Source organism: Pseudorasbora parva, chromosome 15 (assembly GCF_024679245.1).
Source record: "Pseudorasbora parva isolate DD20220531a chromosome 15, ASM2467924v1, whole genome shotgun sequence".
Classification (NCBI taxonomy): Eukaryota; Metazoa; Chordata; class Actinopteri; order Cypriniformes; family Gobionidae; genus Pseudorasbora; species Pseudorasbora parva.
In genome coordinates this window covers 27,308,400-27,329,490 of record NC_090186.1, presented here as the reverse complement: position 1 = coordinate 27,329,490, position 21,091 = coordinate 27,308,400, and the positions used below count along the sequence as shown (strand labels likewise).

Genomic DNA, 21,091 nt, shown 5'->3' with positions numbered 1-21,091 from the left:
GTACAGGTCATTTCCTCCCAGAGAGTGGCACTACGTATGCAGCCTGCCAACCCAAAACTCCTTTGCATTTTCAAAGGCCCCAATAAAACACTGATGACACAAGGACCATGAAATTCTGTGGACCCAAAAACACCCAGCAGCATTAAACTGAGCACAGGCCATTCACCGTTAGTCATTAAATGGCACTTAATGCAGGGAGGCTACAGCCCTTTGGAAGAAGCTGCTAATTTGCTTTGTCGTCACGGCTCTTGAGCAAATCATTGCTAAGCCAATTACCACAAAGCAACTCCGTAACGAACTGAACCATCAAAATAAATCAGTCTGTGATGATTGCAATTAAAACATTTCAAGCTGAACATTCAAAACAATAAGACAGTTATTTACTATAAGCTTCCCCATAGCTGCCACGGAGAACACCAAAAGTCTCCTATTAGTGTCTAGACTTGAAAGGAAAGACTTTGTGCAGTTCACACACTTGGATCATTTATAAACACATCTTTGTTTAAATGCAACACAGCTTGGACATCTGAAAGAGGTCAAATGTGTAAAATAAAAATGTTTTCCTTCAGATCATTAAAAGTTTGAGCTCTGCTTTCGGTTTTGATTAGTTAGCGGGATACTGAACAAACTGTTGCATAACCTTCAAATCATTATGTTTATAAAGAGGTCTGAGCTTCCTTAATCAGAAACAGGGCATAAAACACATCTATTCAGTTAAATCACTTCTGAAATGACTGGAACTTTAGCTGTGAATCACATCATGTGGTTTCAATGGTGCAGAAAGTGACAAATCAACTCTTATTTTGAAATCTTTAAAGGTGCTGTATGTAAGAATGACTAATGGTCAAAATAGGTACTGCAGTCCAAATTCAAAATATTGTTTGCCCCGCCCCGCCCTGCCTCCTCCTCAGACTCTACGCTCACGCGATTTGCCACTTTGAGGACACGCAACTGGAACGAGCGCAATTGACAATGGAAGGCGAGGAGACTTAAGACACTGTAAGTTGTTTTATCCTTGTTTTAATGTGCTCCCGTTCATAAAGATTTTTAGAATGCCGAGGCTTTTTAGGTCGGGTGGAATCTGCGATCTCTGACCCAGTTTGTGTGCTGGCTTCCATGGCAGCAATAGGCTGTGTTTTCCGCTAACTGGCAACTTGCATTATCACACAGATCGAAACAAAAACAGACATTCTGACACAGAACACACATTTCAAAGTAAAATACCTGGCTGTTAGCCTGACAAGCCAAATCCACATCAAGATGTTGGGTCTGGGAACTCATTGTCAGGGCTCAACCCGAGGGGGCGGGATAAACGGTTGTCTTTTAAATTCCTGCTAAATTCTGCACGCAATAGAATAGCACTTTAACCAACCAGAGCAACAAAGAGGTGAAGCGGAGCTAGTTGATAGATTTAACTTTTGCTGTATCCAGTTTGCAAAACTTTGAGCACACTTGCCTTTCTTAAGAATGACTTCAGTACCGTTTTTTTTTTCTTTTCTCAAAGAAAAGCTCAACTCCAAGTCATCCAGAGTCCCGGCCAAACCCATTCGAAAGACTGCCGTTCGCCAGCTTCTTTGTTTACAAGTAGCACGCGGAACCGTCACAACTCTGTCGTCATTTTGTTAAGCCCACCCACCGACTATGTATACAATGTGATTGGCCTGACTAGAGTTTATTTTTTTCCAGCTCACAATCCAACGGAGAGTTGCTAGATGACTCTGGCTGCAAGTTAGATTTGCTGCCGCTAGGATGCATCTAGACTTCTAGGCTACCTGGCTGTAGCATTGTTTTCAAAAGAAACAATTATGAAAACTTAGCATGTTTCCTAAATATTTCCTAACATATGTTATTTGTATGCTTTTGTGCAGTCAAAAACTTACATACAGAACCTTTAGTGTATCAGAAAGCATACAACGAAAGATCATTAGACAGAGCATTGACAGAATTGCTGGGGCCACACTTAAAGATTTAAAAAATCGTATATGATTTTCAAAATGCGAGAGACCACAAACATGAAGTTAATAAATCATAGATTTAACCATTTTGTTACACTAACAGATTCCATTCACAAACAACAGTAATCTGTAAAGGCAGGAAATCTTGCAGACTCTTTCACATCAAAAATTACCTTGAAGTAAACAAACATGGCGGACGACCGGCTAGAAGAACTTTGCACTTATGGTGTATGGACTGCTTTTTACAGAAAATGTACAGGGGGGAAAGGAAAATGCTTAGATCAAGTCATGGAGATGATGTTAATGGTGAGAACAAACTTTCTGATTGGGTATCATTTCGTTCTACGTCATAATATCTCCAGAGCCTACAAGCGTTTGTCCGCTGGTTTCCCCCTCACACCAGGATTTCTGATTCGAGATCGGGGCAGCTTCAGCGTTCTTCCGAGCAGATTCAGTCACACTTAACACACATCACACCACAGGAAAATCTGATAAGATAATTTGTAGAACCATCAGATAATCAGGACTTCACCTAGGATTGTCGAAAGAGAAAAAATTTGCTCGAAATTGCCCCGATTATCTTGTAGTGTTTACCCAGCATTACAGACAAGATAAGAGTGCCTACTGCTCTATATGAATCTATTTAATTCCAATGTATTTGTTGATGCACCTCCCTATGTGTCCTGTGCAGTAGTGTGTATGAGTACATGGCTCTAGTGTGAGGTGCACCTCAAGTGAATAACGCTAGTAATTCAGAAGCACACCTCGCCTCAGGAGACCAGCATTTGTCCTTGATGGCTGAAAGAGCATCTGAGCCATGACGACACAACCCCTGGAATGAACGAAGGGCAAAGATGAACTAGGGGACCACAAAGAGCAGAGTTCATCCAGAGTCCTTTTCTGAATCCATATCTTCTCTTCACAAGCTGACCAACACTACACGGGCAGCAGTATTCTCATTTTGTGTTGACATTTTTACCTAAACATAAAAGCTAGTCCCAGGTTACGTAACTTTTATTGTGTCTGTGTGCATTCACTTTCTGCAAGTGGAGCCTGCACTGCAGCTGGGACAATGGGCTGAGCTGATCATCAGGTTAGCAGACAGCTGTGGCTCATCTTAATGAGAGATTTAGAAGAGTAATTTATTTCCATAGAGATGAATCAACCCCTCAGTGCGTTACTCTTGATCAAAGGACATGGTTTTCCCAATGATGAACACGGAGTAAACACACCTCAGGGCGGACCACAAACAACTAAAAAGGTTAACATTTAAGAGCAGATATAAAAATATTTTAAAGAAATTAATAAAACCATGTCACTTAATACTGCAGGCCATGGTTTTCTGTGAGATTTTTTTAACAAAATAAATCAATTACATTTACACAAGAAAAATAGATCTATTCATTTTATTACTTAAAATAATAGGCTATATTTTTTATATTATTTATGCATGTATTCTTTTATTACACAACAATGTAATACAAATCTTACAAAAAAAATAATACACTTTCTTGTGACATGATAATGGCACTGATTCAGATCATTCATTGGTTTTGGACTAGGACTGAGCAGTACATTATTATTATTTAGGGCTGTTAATCGATTAAAATATTTAATTGTGATTAATTGCATACTGTCATGAGTTAACTCGCGATTAATCACAATTTAATCGCACATTTTTATCAGATCTAAATGTACCTTAAATTATGTTTCAAGTTTTTAATACTCTAATCAACATAGTATGGACAAAAATGCATGCTTTATGCGAATGTACGTTTATCATCAGTAAAACCATACTCAACAGAGCATGAAGACTAGACATGTATCAAAGGTCATAGATGTTTTTCAAAGAACTTGTTTATGTTTCTTAAGCCTAAAAATTCAGAATAAGCTGTGATTTCGCTCATTTTAAAATAGAAATAAAGGGAGTTTTTACACTGGCAGTTTAATTCAGAACAGGACACAGTTCGTATGAAAAATTTGTAATGTGAAAGCTGTCATGCGGACCTGTGAGGGCACTAGTACCGCACCAGTACCACACCATACCTGGAGGAGGTCCATATTCCACAAGTAAGAATATAGTGTGGCCCCTTTAAAAGATGCGTTTCCCTATTGAACTTCGGGTATTTTGTGTGTGTGTGTGCCGAACTGTGTAGCGATTCACACAAACAGTGTGAAAAACACAGACTCTGGAGCACTCTTTTTCAGAAAAATAACCTGCATATTCGTTTTAGCTGATTGTAATGTATTCAGTTCAATAAAACACGTACTATAAGTAGTGATGGTTTTTATGATTTACCTCGGATATGAGCGAGAGTGAACTTGCAGTGCACCGTGCTCAGATTGCAGAGAATGTGCTCAGTGAAAAAAAAACACACTTTTCTTTCGACCTGGAGTCTAATAAAAAGTTAAGCAGAAAATATGGTAGCTTATGTAGGCTATAACTGCACTTGTTTCAGAGTAATGTTATTGTTAACCCTTTTCTTTCCCCATTATTGTTTGCTGCTGCATCCTTTCCGTCTATGGCTTATCTCAATTTCTCCAACTACGGGCCATGGATCAAACAGAAAATGTGCGCTAGCATTTATCGCGCATTAATAAAATTAGTGCCGTTAAAATGTATTTGCGTTAATTTTGACAGCCCTATTATTATTACAAGCAAAACTATTGCTATAGACCCATTTGGAGCAGTAGTCAAAGTTACATCAATTGCAGCTGCACACACAGTGGCTGCAGAAAAATAACGTACCAAATGTAAGAAAAGGGGCAAAATCCACAGACTAAGAAATAAGAGAAAAATCTTGTATTGAGCCTTTGTATGTCAAAATCGGAATGCAAATCATGTGATACATAGTCTTAACGATAGAATTCTTTCATTGAAGACACTTTTTGAAGATAAACTCAGACGTTTATGAAGCATGAATTTGATGTAAATAGTAAGTCTACAAAATATTCACATATCCAGTTCATAAGGGACATGCATACATAGCATGAAATAATATTTAAACCTATAACATTTTACATACACTTACCTAAAGGATTATTAGGAACACCTGTTCAATTTCTCATTAATGCAATTATCTAATCAACCAATCACATGACAGTTGGCTACCAGAACGGCCGGTCTGAGTATTTAACAATCTGCTCAGTTAATGGGATTTTTACACACAACCATTTGTCGGGTTTACAAAGAATAGTGTGAAAAGGGAAAAACATCCAGTATGCGGCAGTCATGTGGGTAAAATGCCTTGTTGATGCTAGAGGTCAGAGGAGAATGGGCCGACTGATTCAAGCTGATAGAAGAGCAACTTTGACTGAAATAACCAGTCGATACAACCGAGGTATGCAGCATAGCATTTGTGAAGCCACAACACGCACAATCTTGAGGTGGATGGGCTACAACAGCAGAAGACCCCACCGGGTACCACTCATCTCCACTACAAATAAGAAAAAGAGGCTACAATTTGCATGAGCTCACCAAAATTGGACAGTTGAAGACTGGAAAAATGTTGCCTAGTCTGATGAGTCTCGATTTCTGTTGAGACATTCGGATGGTAGAGTCAGAATTTGGTGTAAACAGAATGAGAACATGGATCCATCATGCCTTGTTACCACTGTGCAGGCCGGTGGTGGTGGTGGTGGTGTAATGGTGTGGGGGATGTTTTCTTGGCACACTTTAGGCCCCTTAGTACCAATTAAGCATCATTTAAATGCCATAGTCTACCTGAGCATTGTTTCTGACCATGTCCATCTCTTTAGCCATCCTCTGATGGCTACTTCCAGCAGGATAATGCACCATGTCACAAAGCTCAAATAATTTCAAATTGGTTTCTTGAACTTGACAATGAGTTCACTGTACTAAAATAGCCCCCACAGTCACCAGTTCTCAACCCATTAGAGCATCTTTGGGATGTGGTGGTACGCGAGCTTTGTGCCCTGGATGTGCATCCCACAAATCACCATCAACTGCAAGATGCTATCCTATCAAAATGGGCCAACATTTCTAAAGAATGCTTTCAGCACCTTGTTGAATCAATGCCATTGTAAAATTAAGGCAGTTCTGAAGGGGAAAGGGCGTCAAACAGTATTAGTATGGTGTTCCTGATAAACGGCGAGTGTAGATGTAATGCTACTTTTAAACATAGCTAACTTTTTTATCTCAAGATTCCTGACTCTTTATTGCATTTGCGTGTTTATAGCTCCCTGTTCTGACTTTATAACTCGCAATTGTGAGCAATTGGAAAAAAGACAGAATAACTAGTATATCTTACAATTCTGTTTATTCTTCTAATTGTGAGATATAAACACGGATTTGCAAGAAAAAAAGTCTAAATTGTGAGAATTGTGAGATATAAACTTGAAATTAACTTTTTATTATTATTTTATTCCGTGATTTCCACGGATTGCTCAGAACTGCCCACAAACTGCTCTGCCCACAAAAAATGTGCGCTGTTTGCAAACACAAAATAGGTCTATATCTTTGCAGTCATAACATATAAATAATTAGGGAATATTGCGATAATGTTGAAAGGTTTGCTCCTAAAGACAGCTAGTAAACAATTTGTAACAAATAATAGCTGTTCTAACCAGATCATATATTTTGCAGCATAATAAATCAACTTTTAAATCAACTGTAAATTTTCAAGAGCAAATTCAAAAATATTAGCCTACAAATCTAAACACTAGGGTCATCTAGCAACTCTCCATTGGCTTGCAAGCTTGAAAAACCAAACTCTAGTCAGGCCAATCACATCGTGTATAGAGTCGGTGGGTGGGCTTAACACAGTGATGGCAGAGTTGCCACGTTTCCGTGCTACTTGAAAATAAAGAAGCTGGCGAACTGTGGTTTTTCAAATAGGCTTTGGCCACGACTCTGGAAGACTTGAAGTTAAGTTTTTCTTTGAGAAAATAACAAAGAACAGCACAGAAATCATTCTTTAAAAAAGCAGATGTGTTCTGAGCTTTGCCGACTGAGCACAGCTCTGGTTGGTGGTTGGTTGTTAGCCTGGTCTTACCAGACTCTCGTACATTTCATTTGAATAGAGTCTGGCCACTCTCCATTGACAAGTGTTTATTTCTGCAAAGGCAGGAACTCTGTTGAAGTTTAAAACTATTTAATCTGCCCAGAGCCACTCTAGATCTGCCATAACCAATCGCTAATGTTTGGTCATGAAGTATGTCATGTGCCCTTCGCCTGTTTCACACATGGAAATCCGTCAAAATAAATGTACAGGCTACCTCAGACTCACTCAGGGATAAAACCTAAAACTTGTGCATTTGGATTGTGATTTATTCACGCCACGATGGAGGGTAGTTTTGGGACAGTTTTGTGATTGGGAATATGTATGCTGTAAATAAAATGTCACATGCTTGGTATGATAATAAATGCTGCTATAAATAACGGACCAATTCAAATGTTTACGTGCTTTTATTTTAATTTGTTTGATCGCTGATGAAATATATTGCTCTTGTAAATACTTGCCAGCATTTTAAAGAAATACAAGTCTAGAAATATATCCAAATAACAGCAAAGCGCAACCATAAGGTGCTCTGCAGTGGTCAAAAATGATTATAACAGTGAATTTTGAAGTGATATATTCTTGAAAACTCAGAGATGTGGATTCGGACAGCTATTAATTACATCACCACACGACCTCGGTGTTTGTCAAAAGCAGTAGCTAACTTGGCCGGGGATTTTTATGCGGGTGGGAGACGGACGGCAATAAAATAACTGACTAGCCCCTGTAACTTAAATGATGGCAATACCTTCCGACCCCACGAGAAACAATTACCGTCCGAATAGGGCTTCAGCCAACTCCTTCACCACTAACGGAGCAAGCTGGAAAATCTAACTAATAGACCTTACTTTATCGCCCAAGTTTAATTTGGACTGCATTCAATTTTCAAGAAGGACATTGACATTGAATAAGCTAATCTTGTGAGCGTGAGCATACAAAAAACCTGGCCAAAAAATCCTCTTGGCCCTTGGATTTGGCCTGGTGACTTCCAAATCAGAGAATCCAGATTACAGTGGAATAAACTGAGGTATTTTAATGACAGCGCCCATTAAAAACGTCCACTTCCAACCGAATACCAAAGGACTTCATGCCCCAAATATCAACACTGCCCCAAATAATGCATCTCTGGGCACACATGAACTCAAAGGGACAATCAGGGGACCATTTCCTGGCAGGATTATAAAACAGATTCATTGGGGACAAAATATTAGATCACTCGGGCTATTTATAGTCAAAATCTATCATTACACAACCATATTTATGCAAAAGTGTCACTTGAACCTTTAACCGTACGATTCGAAAAAAAATCCTATATTTCAGGGATGTGACAAAAGGGAACAATCACCACAGAAAACACAACAGGTAAGTTATGGTGGACAGATAAAAAAAATATGAAACACCAATATGGAAAAAAAATTGAAACAAGTGGCCTCTGTTGTTCTTTCCAGCATTCATAAAGGTGTCTGAAGGATACAAAATGGCTTTAAAATAATGAGCAGCCTCATGCAAATCGCACAGGTGTTATGGTAACAACAGCAGAGAGGGAAGAGAGCGAGTGTGAAGAGAGTCATTAACGCACACAGTTATTAACAGAGTGGTTGTTACTGTTACAGGTTACACATCTCTCAGAGAGAGATGACATTCTGATACTCTGTGTGGGTGCAAACGCACACCCCCGCATTATAATTACTGTCCAATGCTTGATGCAGGGGACTACAGTCACAGCATGTGCGTGATTAAAAACACAGGCACAAAGAACAGGTGCTCAGCATTTAAGTGAAGATTGCTCCAGCATTCTTTCAGAAACACCAATTTGTACTGGAAAAAAACACGATTTGTGTGATTACACGAAGCTGGCTGTAGTCAACATCCCTTTTACATACTTAACTTAAAACTACTAGACTCGGATTCAGAAAAAACAAGTCCATAATCATATCAATAAAATTAAAAAGCAATGTACGTTTAGAAATATAATCAAGTTCAAAGGTTTGGGGTCAGTATGATTTTTAAAATGTTCTTATGTTCACCAAGGCTGCAACTATTTGAAAAATACTATTAAAAAACTGTAATATTGTGAAATATTACAATTTCATGTTTTCAACTGTTATTTAGAGTTACAGTCTTCAGTGTCATATGATGCTTCAGAAATCATTCTAATATTATGATTTGAGAAATATTTTATTATGAATGTTGATAAGTCACGTTGCTTAATATTTTTGAATGGACTGTGATGATACATTTTTCCAAAAGGGGGAGTTCAAAAGGGGCATTCATTTGAAAGAGAAATCTTTTGTAACATTATAAAAGACTTTACTGCCAACATTGATTAATATAATGTGTCCTTGCTGAATTATTATTATTATTTTAAATACATTGTACATGACCTTTGCCTTTCAAAGTGCACAACCTCAATTAAAGTGCAAAACATGTCTTTTAGTCAAAATTCACAAAAACCAGACAGGTTAGTAGGACAATAAAAAGGCTTAATTATTGCTTTAGTCTGACTGAAACTGAACTTATAAAGTGCATGTGAAAACACACATCTAGCATGTGTATATGCTTAAAAACAATAAGAGTTCTATGGTAGTTAAAATTCAATGGCTGAGTTTGCGCAAGATACAGTAGGTTGTTGCTTGCCAACAATATGAAAAAGAGAGACAATCTAGAGAGCTGTGGCCCATCAGGGTGCAGTCATTTCTGGAGGGGTCCAGCTGGTGAAACTGCCAGTAGCAGGGCCACAGGTGGAGGTCCAAGGTACTGAAATAAAGGAAATCAAGTTGGGAAGGGGGCAAGGTTTCCTACAGCTGCAGTGTCATTAGTAATGAATTAACATCTATTTCCTTCTCTGTAGGGACACAGGCACATCAGAGTGCAGTTAACAGCTAAACAAGGTCATGAAATTCAGGCAACATTCAGGATTAATTTGCTGCTCTTGCTGTCAAGTGTAACCTGAGTGTGTACCGTATAGAGCTGAGTTGTGTCTGCTGGCCATCTGAGACCCAGAGAAGATGTACTACGCTAGGGCAGACACACAGATGCAGGCGAACACAGCAGAGCTGTCACTGTATATCTATGCCCTTCATTATTAGTCCTCCTCCAGGGTATGTGATACGGCTCATATCCTCCATTATGATCTCATTATGATCAATAAACTTGGAGGCCTGGAAATCCTGCCCTACATTGTACTATCTTACATAAGCCATTTCCTGTCAACCTGACTGTACAACAAGATGTGAAGATGGGAGATTGTGCTGCCCTAGCATCCCACCGTGGCATTGTATAAAACTAGGTGACGGCTGACACGGGCAAAAAAAAGTAAAAAGAAACTACCCTGCAATGGTCGCTCTGTACTTAATCGGCAGGCAGACCACGCCTTGCAAGGGTCATTTCCTGAGAGTCCTGCACTCTTACCAACGCAACTTTTCTCTGTGTGCATTAAATCGTTTTCAAGGCTTCCTTTGATGGCCTGAGATGTAACTAATTGCACCCATGCAGCTGTGAGAGCAGAATTAGAGGGATCATTTTCAAATGAAGGCTAACCCCTTAAAATAGTGTGCATGCAAAAATGAATGAATGAAAACAAAATTACACCACCATTCAAAAGTCATTCGATTTTTTTGATGTTTTAAAGTAAGTCAATATAATAAATTATTTTAATAAATAGTCATACCATTTCTCTAGTCTTCAGCATCACATGAGAAATCAGAAATCATTCTAATATGCTGAAATATATGCTGAAATTTTAGAAGCATTTCTTAATATTATTAATGTTGAAAACAGTTGTGCTGCTTAATATTTTTGTGTAATGTAAATGAAAAGAAAGCTCAAAAAGAACAGCATATTTTTAAAATAGATTTCTTCTGTAACACTGTAAATTTGTTACAGTGTCATATTTAATGTCATATTTAATGCATATAGAAGAATTTCTTTTAAAGCAAAAATTTTACTGACCCGAAACTTTTGCTCAGTATAATAAATAAACAAATTAATGAATTATTTAATTATAAGTCAAGAATATAAAGCTAAATGCTGAAGGACATTTTTAAAAGGACATTTTTAAAAATTAAAATATATCAATCTTGCTGCAATGCTATTATTCCTGTGCCATGCAGTAGCACTGATTATGTGAATTTGGTGTGAGGCTATTCATTTGGCTAACCAATGGCAGAAGAAAGTTTAAACACAATTCTTTCTTTTTTGTTTGGTTTGGTGAATTTACTTAAGCTTTAAAATGTTCACAATATTGAACTTTTATGTGTGAATGACTAGAACCTTAAGTTGAGCATCAGACAAACAGCTACATCACCTCAAAATCTATGGGAGAAACATCAATTCACATTTGAAAAAAAATCAATTCACCTGTCACCTTAATACCTTGTTACATTTTAAAGGACCATTTTACTTTGATTTGAGCTGAAGTAGCTCTTATACAGACATGGCAAAAAGTTATTTAATGACCCTCTTACTTCTGTATTTCTAGATAACCGATCCTCTCCACCCACCTATTTGCTCACAGCCATCTGTGTCAAAAGAGAGTAATTAATGCCTCCATTATGTTTTAGTGAGCATCATACCACCCTTTCACACACCCCCACTGTCTCCAACATGAGCATGAACGACGGTCTAACCATCATCCCCTCATTTCAGCTCTTCATTTCAGTTCAACCCCCCGCTCTTCTCCTCTTCCTCCTCCCATTCTCGGCGTCTGCCTGTTGTTCACTGCCCAAAATCATGACGATCATCCCAGCCCAGAGGGAATGACCTCCTCCCAGCCATTCACATCTGTGTCTGTCAGTGCATCCACAGGCAGCAGCACACATTCATCCAAAGAAACAGCAGCAGCAGCATTTCCCCATCACACTCCACCACTGACCGAAAAAGGAGATGCTTAACAATGGACTTTGGTGTAGTCGTCACAACTTGAGAGAGAGCTTATTACTTTGACTCTTCCTTGAGCACAGATAACCATCAAATAACAGAGGAGAACATACTACTACTTTGAGGATTATATCATTTAAGAACGGGCTCATGACTGGATGAAGAAGCAGCATCTAGAGTGTGATGGTAAGAGTTCACAATAGAGGAAAAGGTTTAGGATGACAGTCTGACCGAGCCAGATCTGTAGATGGAGTTCAAGGCTGAGAGGTGAAAACAGTGAGTACTGAATACACACATCTTCTTTTACAGATAATTAGACAATGTAGCAATTATTATTGGGCAAATTGGGTGTCTGAATATATTTTGTCTGAACATTATTAAAGACAGTAGATTATCGTTGACGGTTATTCTAATGAATTAATTATGTTTTAATTAAAATGTTAAAAAAGTAAAAGGGTAATTCACCCATAAATGAAAATTCTGTCATCACTTCCTAATTCACAATGTTTCAAATCTGTATTAAAATGTTCTTTCTGTGGAAGACCAACGCAGATATTTTAAAAAATAATAATAATAACATAAAATAATGAAATACCTTGCCCATAATTTTGGGGTATATTATCCCTTTTAATAATAATAATAATAATATATATATATATATATATATATATATATATATATATATATATATATATATATATATATATATATATATATTATTTATTTATTTATTTATTTATTTAAACACATTGCTTTTAATGATGTTCTGTTAGGAACATAGAGTTCCACTAAACTGATTTAAATGGACAGTAAAAAGCTGAATTTCTGCTAGGCATCACCTAAACACCAAAAAAGCTCCTAAACGGTAAAATGATCAAATAAATACATCTAGTGTAATAAACATATGCTTTTCAATGAGGTTGAATTTCTTAACTTTAGTTAATGCATTAGCTATCAAAAAACTAACCATAAACAATACTTTTACAGCATTTATCAATCTAGTAAAACAATTAATTTTATTACAATTAACTACTAATTAACTAACAATTAACTAATGTTGTTAAAAATGTAACATTATGTTAATTGTTTAATATTAAATATTCACATGCACAATTATTATTATTTTTTATTTTTTAACATTTCCTGTAAATACAATATTCTAACTCCTTACCAAAAATATAAATCAATTAAAAGCTAATATGGCTGTGTTTACAAAATGTTTAAATATTCAATTCAACCATCTTAAGCGGGAAATGGTGCCCTCTTTAGAGAGATCTCCACATCAATTTCATCTGAAGGAGGTCATTATTACCTTAGTATTAGGAGGCAGCAAATACCACATTTTTCCTCATTGTCTCCATTACATAACGTTGCTACACCTGCGTTAAAGAATGGTTAAGAAACCAGAATGAGTTTTCTGTGAACTGCGTGACAATTTCCTCACTCTGATTAAACACAAAAAACGACACTGTGGGCGACAAACAGGTGCAAGCACCTGCTGCCATGAAGAAGACAACTCGTCCGTTTTAACGGAATCGAGGTAATCTGTGCAAGTATAGGATATAAAATTATGGAAATAAAAAAAAAGAGCATAAAATTACTAAAAACTAAGAAATTTAAATCTCATGTAGTGACTATATGATGACAATTTAAACTGTAGGCAAACTTAACTAAACCTTAAGAATCCAGATTAAGTTCAAGCTTTTTTGAGAAAGCTCAAGGGTAATTGAAGGGTGTTCCCTGGTGAAAGCTGAATTACACTCATTTGGTACCTAATCAGTCCGTTACCACCACACACACTAATCAGGGCCTGCTGGCAGAATCATAATGAGATAAAGGACAGTAAGTTGAGTATCGCAAGGGAGGTCAGGCAACTTTGAAAGACGTGGAGCTGAACAAACCGGAATAGCCATCTTTCTATTTATAACTTAGCTCAAGTCAATGTATATTGCAATATTTGACCAAGAGGCGTGACCATATTGATATTTCTCGCTGAGTCAAACAAAACTTGTAAAGACTTATTTCATGGTTAAATTTGAAAAAGACAGAAAAGATTCTTCATCAAAGCAGTGAACCATTTCTTTTGTTGTCATCATATGACAAACAAATGGTGCCGTACGACCACATCATGATGAAAAATCTGTCCTACACATTTCCTAAAGTCATGGATACAATATTCGTTCTGGAGAACAGATACAAATTCCACCCACATTCACAGGGATCAGCGAGTTTGAACCTCGGATGACTAATCGTGAATGTGCAGGGAACAACGCAGGCAAAAATAGAGAGCAACAAAACAGATTAAGTGCTCCAATTTAGTTTGGAGTACAACTTTAAAGGTTCAGCCACAACAGACAGAAACAGATTGCTACTAACATGACATTTTATTTGCACAGATATGCACGAGGGATGAATTGCTTTTCTTTTGCAATACCACAAGAGGCAGTGAAATCCTGTCATAAAATTAGATGACACAAATATATCTCATGAATATCAATGTGGCTTTTGAGGAAGCAGATTAGGGAAATGAGAGGCAAATTGAGCAAAGAATATTCCCTCAAGAGAACAGCGTAATGGAAACTTATTCGGCACTTACAGAAAATTTAGGCTCATTAAATTTGAGGAACAAACGCCTTTGTAATAGTTCATTTTGATGAATTAGTCGTGTTAATGACCTACCCTTGAACAAAATGTACAATCGCTGCATTCACTTACTGACATCAATAAAGGAACTGTATTGCTTTGGTTATGGGCATTTCCTGAAAACCCCTTACATCAATATCCATGTTTTAACTTGCTTATACACTACCGTTCAAAATTTGGGATCAGTAAAACTTTTATGTTTTTGGAAAAAGTCTCTTATGCTCACCAAGGTTTTTCCATTTTCAAAATCATTATTCAAGTCTAGTCAAATGATCCCATCAGAAATCATTGTTAAATGCTGATTTGGTGCTCAAGAAACATTAAAAGTGGCATTTTTTTAAGGTCAACTTATGACATTTGCATGAATTTCACATTCAAAAACATCAAAATGAATAAGTAATAGGTTGGTATCTACCCTGGTTTTGAACGCTGGGTTTTTATGGGTGTGCTGCATTGAAGACTCGGAAGTAAACGGCCACGGCTAGGATTGGATAAAATTTGCATAATTAATGAGCTTCAGCTCCGCTGTCAGTACATTAGAGGGATTGTTTTGAAAGCTTTTGGGAAAATACGAGCACACAAACACACACACACACACACACACACACACACACACACACACACACACACACACACAGGTCCATACAGGTCCGAGTCTGACCCCGAATCGCAATGAACTAACAACACCACAAATAAAGGATTCTTCAGCCTTTGAGAGCGTGCTAAGGTATGTTCAGTTAGACGTATACATAATCAATGGATATCATACGATCTGTAGCAATGCAATACTATCACATAAATAAAACATTTTTACAATACTCACACAAGTGTTGCTTTATTCATTCATGTAATCTCATCCTGTCTGCAAATCCAGTCTCTTGTTTACAAACAAATCTCCGGTGAAATGAAGGAACAAACGCGCAATGTCTTTCCCACGTGAACTGGATATTCGTTAAAAATAAAGTTCATCCATTGATGAACCATTGGTTATTCATTGGAATCCATTGGTTAATTTATTGGTTTGATTAATTCATAATATTGGAATCTGAATGAAGCTTATGCAGCATGTTTATTGCTTAGAAGTTGAATCCGGTTTAGCTCTATGCAGGCCTATGTCATGTCAGGGACGAGTCAGTGGGCGGGGCTACATAATCAGGCGTTCTTATTATTTTGAGGTGGTCTTTCACCACATGATGACGTCAAGGGCTGGCATATTCCGAGAACGATCGTTTACTGGGCCTGGTGGACGCTTTTCACAGAATTTGATGGCGCGTTTTAAGCTAACGGTCATCAATATTGTAAATCCTGCAGCGTTTTTGCATTCTCATTTTTTTTTTATTGTATGTTCATTTACAACACTAATAGTTTTTATTATATTACTTTTGCATCAAATTACAAAAAACAACTTACCGCTGCTGTGAGGGTGTTTCTAATACAGCGTCTATGGGAGTGACGGTAAAATTAACATCTTTCTCTCTTTTCACTGATGTTATCAATATCACAATTTTTTTCCCTCTTTCTGAAAGTTGTGAAATCACTATTGTTGCGCTTTTTTGTTTTGCTATTTGAGAAAAATGTAACTTAACTATGATGACTTCCGCTCTGAGAAACCCGGAAATGTGAAAAGGGTCTATAAAGGCTTTTCTTTGACTCCACGAGAACAGAGGGCTGGTTCCCAGGGCTGTATTTTGTTCTCGCAGCCAGTTCTTAACACATCGTCTGAACAGAACTTTTTTTCTAGCGGGTGTCCGAGAACAATTGTGTGATTGGTCAAAAATGTAAAGTGGGCGGGGTAAATGTAGTGAAACAGTTGTTTGGCACCTGCTTTTCTTGTGAAGTATGGGATGTTCCAGAACGAACTTTGTTCTTGGTCTTGCCAGTTGCCACCTCGAGAAAACGAACACATTTCTTTGTTCTTGAAGAGTATGTCCTAAGCTAAACAACGACGTCGTTCTGAAACTTACAGGATATTCTTATATTACCGTTTATATATCAAAAGTTCAAGGAAAAGTGGATTTTTCAATTTATGACCCCTTTAATATTTTCAACATTTTGAAAACAGTGATGCTACTATTTTTGTGGATACACATGATAATCTTTTTGCAGGATCCTTTGATAAATAAAAGTTCAATAGAACAGCATTTATTTGAAATAGCAATCTTTTGTAACATTACAAATGCCTTTACTGACATTTTTGATCATTTTAATTCATACCTGCTGAACAGAAGTGGGCCTATTAATTAAAGCAAAAGCAAAATCTTAATAACCTCAAACTTCTCATTCAGGCAGCATAAAATAAACTATGTGAGTAGTAATGATTGCTCTATGGTATTAGTAAACATGGCAAAAACTGTTGCTCATGAGATGAGTCCTCCATCAATCAGATCCAACCGTGCAACAGAAATAGAGCTTTGCCCTTCTCGTGGCCTTCAATATCTCAATACTGCACAGCAGGACAGCTGGTTAACACCATCGTTGTTCTACATTAATTTTATTTTTTGATCTCCTGCCTGCATGAGCTGTATCAGAGGCACGGGGGGAATATGACACAGATTTAAGTGGGCAGTATTTCTTACCAGCTGAAGTAAGGAGAACATGATAGTCTGTGCCTCTTTGTGTAGGTACATCTTCATTAATTTCCTCTTTCTCAGATTCCTTATAACGGTCCCAGTTGGACTCAAGCTTTCGTCTAGAGAAGGTCTTGTCTTCCTCCACTTCCTCATAGTTTTCTTTGTTTTCATGGTCATCTTGATTCTGAAAAGCAATCAGAAAAAGGATGACAAGCATGACAAAATACATAAAAGTAATGCTCATATATACATGAATGACTAAGGATTTTTGGATGGTTATTCATTGGTTTAGTTTATTTGGTTTCTAATAAATTAATACAACTTTTTTAACAAACACATTAACCACCGCCAACACATTAATTACAATGCAGCAATGTTCCTACAGAAATACCATAAATTAAATGTTTAATAATTTCTCCATTAATATCATTCACACAGTGTGAGTCTCTTTTAATGCTTGTGGCATTATTTTGATTTTAGATATTTAATATTTATGACATCTGTGTCTAATATCAAACTAGAAGAGGTTGATAGACATCCATAATGCAATCATTTTAGCATTATGCAGAAAGAGTAACTGGGGTATTTAGGTAGAAACTATGGTTGTCATGGTGATTATTTTGTACGGGTGACACTCACTCGTCGAAACACTCTGAAGTCTGCAGGTGGTGCATATTCGCACCCTCTTCCTCTACGATGGTCCCGTTTGCCTCTTCCACGATGGTGGCCCCCTCTTCCGCGACCCCTGTGCTCTCCCGAACTGTCGGTGTTAGCTTCACCTCCACCTCCTCTTTTCCAATGACCACCGCGTCCCCGATTATGTCTACTCTCCATAACTGAATATGAAAATTAGAACTAATACCGAGACTGTAATAATGTAACACCACAACAGTTGTTACATTTAAAAAGAACCCTCTTCAACGGAGAAACGTTCCGCCCACACAACTAGTTCCGTATTACTTTTTATTTCTCCGTATTACTATTAACTGTTATTACTACGTGCTTGTTATTTTGCAAAAAATAAATAAAAATAAACTCGTAATGGTCCTAAAAAATCATTATTTTTAATAATTAAGATTTTTTGTCAAGGCATCACAGGTGAATTGGGTTAAATTGAACTAATAGCTATCACCATACACTGATTAATCACAGTACATTAGAACTATTTTTATATCACAGGTTTTCGGGAATGTTATGTTTTTTTTTGTATAATTCAATATAATAAAGATAATTTTTGCTCCCATTTGCATACATTTCCAGAACATAAATCTGAACATTGGATAAAGCCAGGTTCAAAGTTCTTATTTCAGTTTGTTGACTGGTTTTTAGATCTTTTTAGATGCCATAAATCAGAATAAACAAAAATGTTATGAGAGGAAAAAAATGTTGAGGAAACAGCCTTTTTAGGCTACTTTTAATAAAAACCAACAGACGCTAGTAAAGTGTGATCAAATTAACACTTGAAAGAAAAAAATTATATCTTTCTTTAGAAAAGCCCAAATGTCTTTGTAAAGTTTTAGTGTGGAACCTGTAGCCTACTTAGCTATTATCATTATTATGTTTTTGAAATATCTCTTTGTTCTGTTTTCAGATTATCCATTGCCAAGTGAACATGAAGAATACAGTGCAACTTTCATCCAGCATTTACTAACCTGTCAGTAGTAACAGGATGGACATGGATATTCAAAATGTAACTGCAAGTGGAAATGTCTCCGCTGTCCTGCAAGCCCCATACAGTCTGTTGGAGGTCATCACCATTGCAACAGTGTCAGCTGTTGTGAGTCTCATCACAATAGTGGGAAATGTTCTGGTGATGCTCTCTTTCAAGGTCAACAGCCAACTTAAGACTGTTAACAACTACTACCTACTGAGTTTAGCTTTTGCAGACCTCATTATCGGCGTGTTCTCCATGAACCTGTACACATCGTACATTCTCATGGGATACTGGTCTCTAGGGAATATCGCATGTGATCTGTGGTTGGCCCTTGACTATGTTGCAAGTAATGCATCAGTGATGAACTTGCTGGTCATCAGCTTTGACAGATACTTCTCCATTACAAGACCACTTACCTACAGGGCTAAACGGACCCCGAAACGGGCAGGCATCATGATTGGCTTGGCCTGGTTGATATCCTTTATATTGTGGGCACCACCCATTCTGTGCTGGCAGTACTTTGTCGGAGAGAGGACGGTTCCTCCTGACCAATGCCAGATCCAGTTTTTCTCAGAACCCACAATTACATTTGGGACAGCCATAGCAGCCTTTTATGTCCCGGTATCCATCATGACAATTTTATATTGCAAAATCTACAAAGAAACAGAGAAACGCACAAAGAACTTAGCAGAACTCCAAGGGTACCCATCGCTGGACAGTCATGAAGACTCTAAAGCACGAAAGCCAATACTACAATGCTTTAGCTTTAAAAACAAGAGGGACGGGACTCAAGCGTCATGGTCTTCGTCCAACCAGAGTTATGTAACTAGGACAACGATGCAGTCTGATGACTTGTGGACAAAATCAGACCAGGTCACCACTCTGAACAGTTACACATCCTCAGAAGACGATGAGCGGTCTGTCTCTGAGATGACCCCCCGAGAATCTTTCAAGAACCAAGAATCGACACTCAATAAAAATGGACAGCTGGACTGTTATGAAGACAGCAAATATCTAAGTGATCTTGAAAAATGCTCCCAGGCGAACAATAAAAAATGCATGTCATACAAGTTCAAGCCGATCCTTAGTGACATCACCGTTTTGCAAGGTAGTACCGAGACGGAGATAATAAACACAGATCATTGTCAGTCCACAGAGCCACAGGCTCCTCTATCCACATCGTCATCTACCAAACCAGAAGATCCAAACTTGAAGATCCAGATGACCAAACGTAAGCGAATGGTCCTCATCAAGGAGAAAAAGGCTGCACAAACTCTCAGTGCCATCCTTCTGGCTTTCATCCTCACCTGGACCCCGTACAACATCATGGTGCTCATCTCCACCTTCTGTTCAGAATGCATCCCAGTGTCCCTTTGGCATCTGGGCTACTGGCTCTGCTATGTCAACAGCACCATTAACCCTATGTGTTATGCCCTATGCAACAAGACCTTTCAGAAGACCTTTTGGATGTTAGTCCTCTGCAAATGGAAGAAAAATAAAGGAGAGGAGAAACTGTACTGGTCTGGTCAAAACCATTAAATACATAAGTAACACAACAAAGATGGCTAACATTAAATTCATTTTAGTTTATGCTGTGCATATTGTCATATTCCTTATCACATTCTTGGCCATATTTCTTGCATATATAGTTTGAAAATATTATTTATTAATAATATCCTAACTTTTTTTTGGTGATCATTTAACATTTTTACACAGTAGTGTTTATTTTAATATTGTGAAATGTCTAAAGGTTAGGGATTGTGGGGACAATAAAGATATGGACTGTGAAGTTTTAATTATAGATACCAAAAAAGTGTTTTTTACGTTTTTTGCGATATAATGATGTTTTTAAATATTATGTATTGTACACCTTGGTCATGTCAGTGATGCTGCATGCATAGAAATGTAAACATCAAAATATCTGGTGTGCAAACAATGTTGTATTATGTTTTCAGAACTAGAAAGTGTTAGATATGGATCTTCATATTTTGGAGCTGGCAAACCATCACTTTGGTAGAGAGATTGTAGCTTCACTTTGGATGTTACATCCATTTGGCAGAGAATGAAGCACATTTAAAAAAATGCTACATCAAGCCCAATGTGCAGTGGCTCATATTAAATACAATAGAAACATAATTTATGGTGCCATGAATTAAATCTCAACTTGTTTAAACATTAACATACATCACAGAAGCACATTTATGGCTGTTAACTGGCTGTTTTCCATTCATGTTGTTTAATAAGTCTCTACTATTGGTGTTGTGATGACATGCAATTTAATTTGTGAAATAAATGTTTTCAGATTAAATTTACCCAACTAATTGAAACATTCCGCCAGTCTGGATTTTGCAGGGGTTCGTCATCCACTTATTT

At 37.4% G+C, this 21,091-nt stretch overlaps 2 protein-coding genes across 2 annotated transcripts in view; one reads left to right on the top strand and one right to left on the bottom strand.

Moving 5' to 3' along the window:
* Window positions 1-17,962, bottom strand: part of aven (apoptosis, caspase activation inhibitor) — a 27,107-nt gene extending 9,145 nt beyond the window's left edge. Inside the window, exons 1-2 of the mRNA XM_067417532.1 lie at window positions 17,704-17,962; window positions 17,071-17,248 (exon numbers count right to left, since the gene is read on the bottom strand). Coding sequence (XP_067273633.1) covers window positions 17,071-17,248; window positions 17,704-17,898 — 373 coding nt within the window. The 5' untranslated portion in view covers window positions 17,899-17,962. The remainder of the gene's footprint in view (window positions 1-17,070; window positions 17,249-17,703) is intronic.
* chrm5b (cholinergic receptor, muscarinic 5b) lies at window positions 11,270-21,091 on the top strand. The gene is made up of 2 exons (XM_067417531.1): window positions 11,270-12,127; window positions 18,656-21,091. Exon 2 carries the CDS (start codon window positions 18,734-18,736, stop codon window positions 20,255-20,257), a length of 1,524 nt encoding a protein of 507 aa, XP_067273632.1. The 5' UTR covers window positions 11,270-12,127; window positions 18,656-18,733; the 3' UTR covers window positions 20,258-21,091.

Bases quoted from the DNA above. Each gene is read 5' to 3' on its own strand.
- chrm5b (XM_067417531.1), top strand. From the start codon at position 18,734: ATGGACATGGATATTCAAAATGTAACTGCAAGTGGAAATGTCTCCGCT.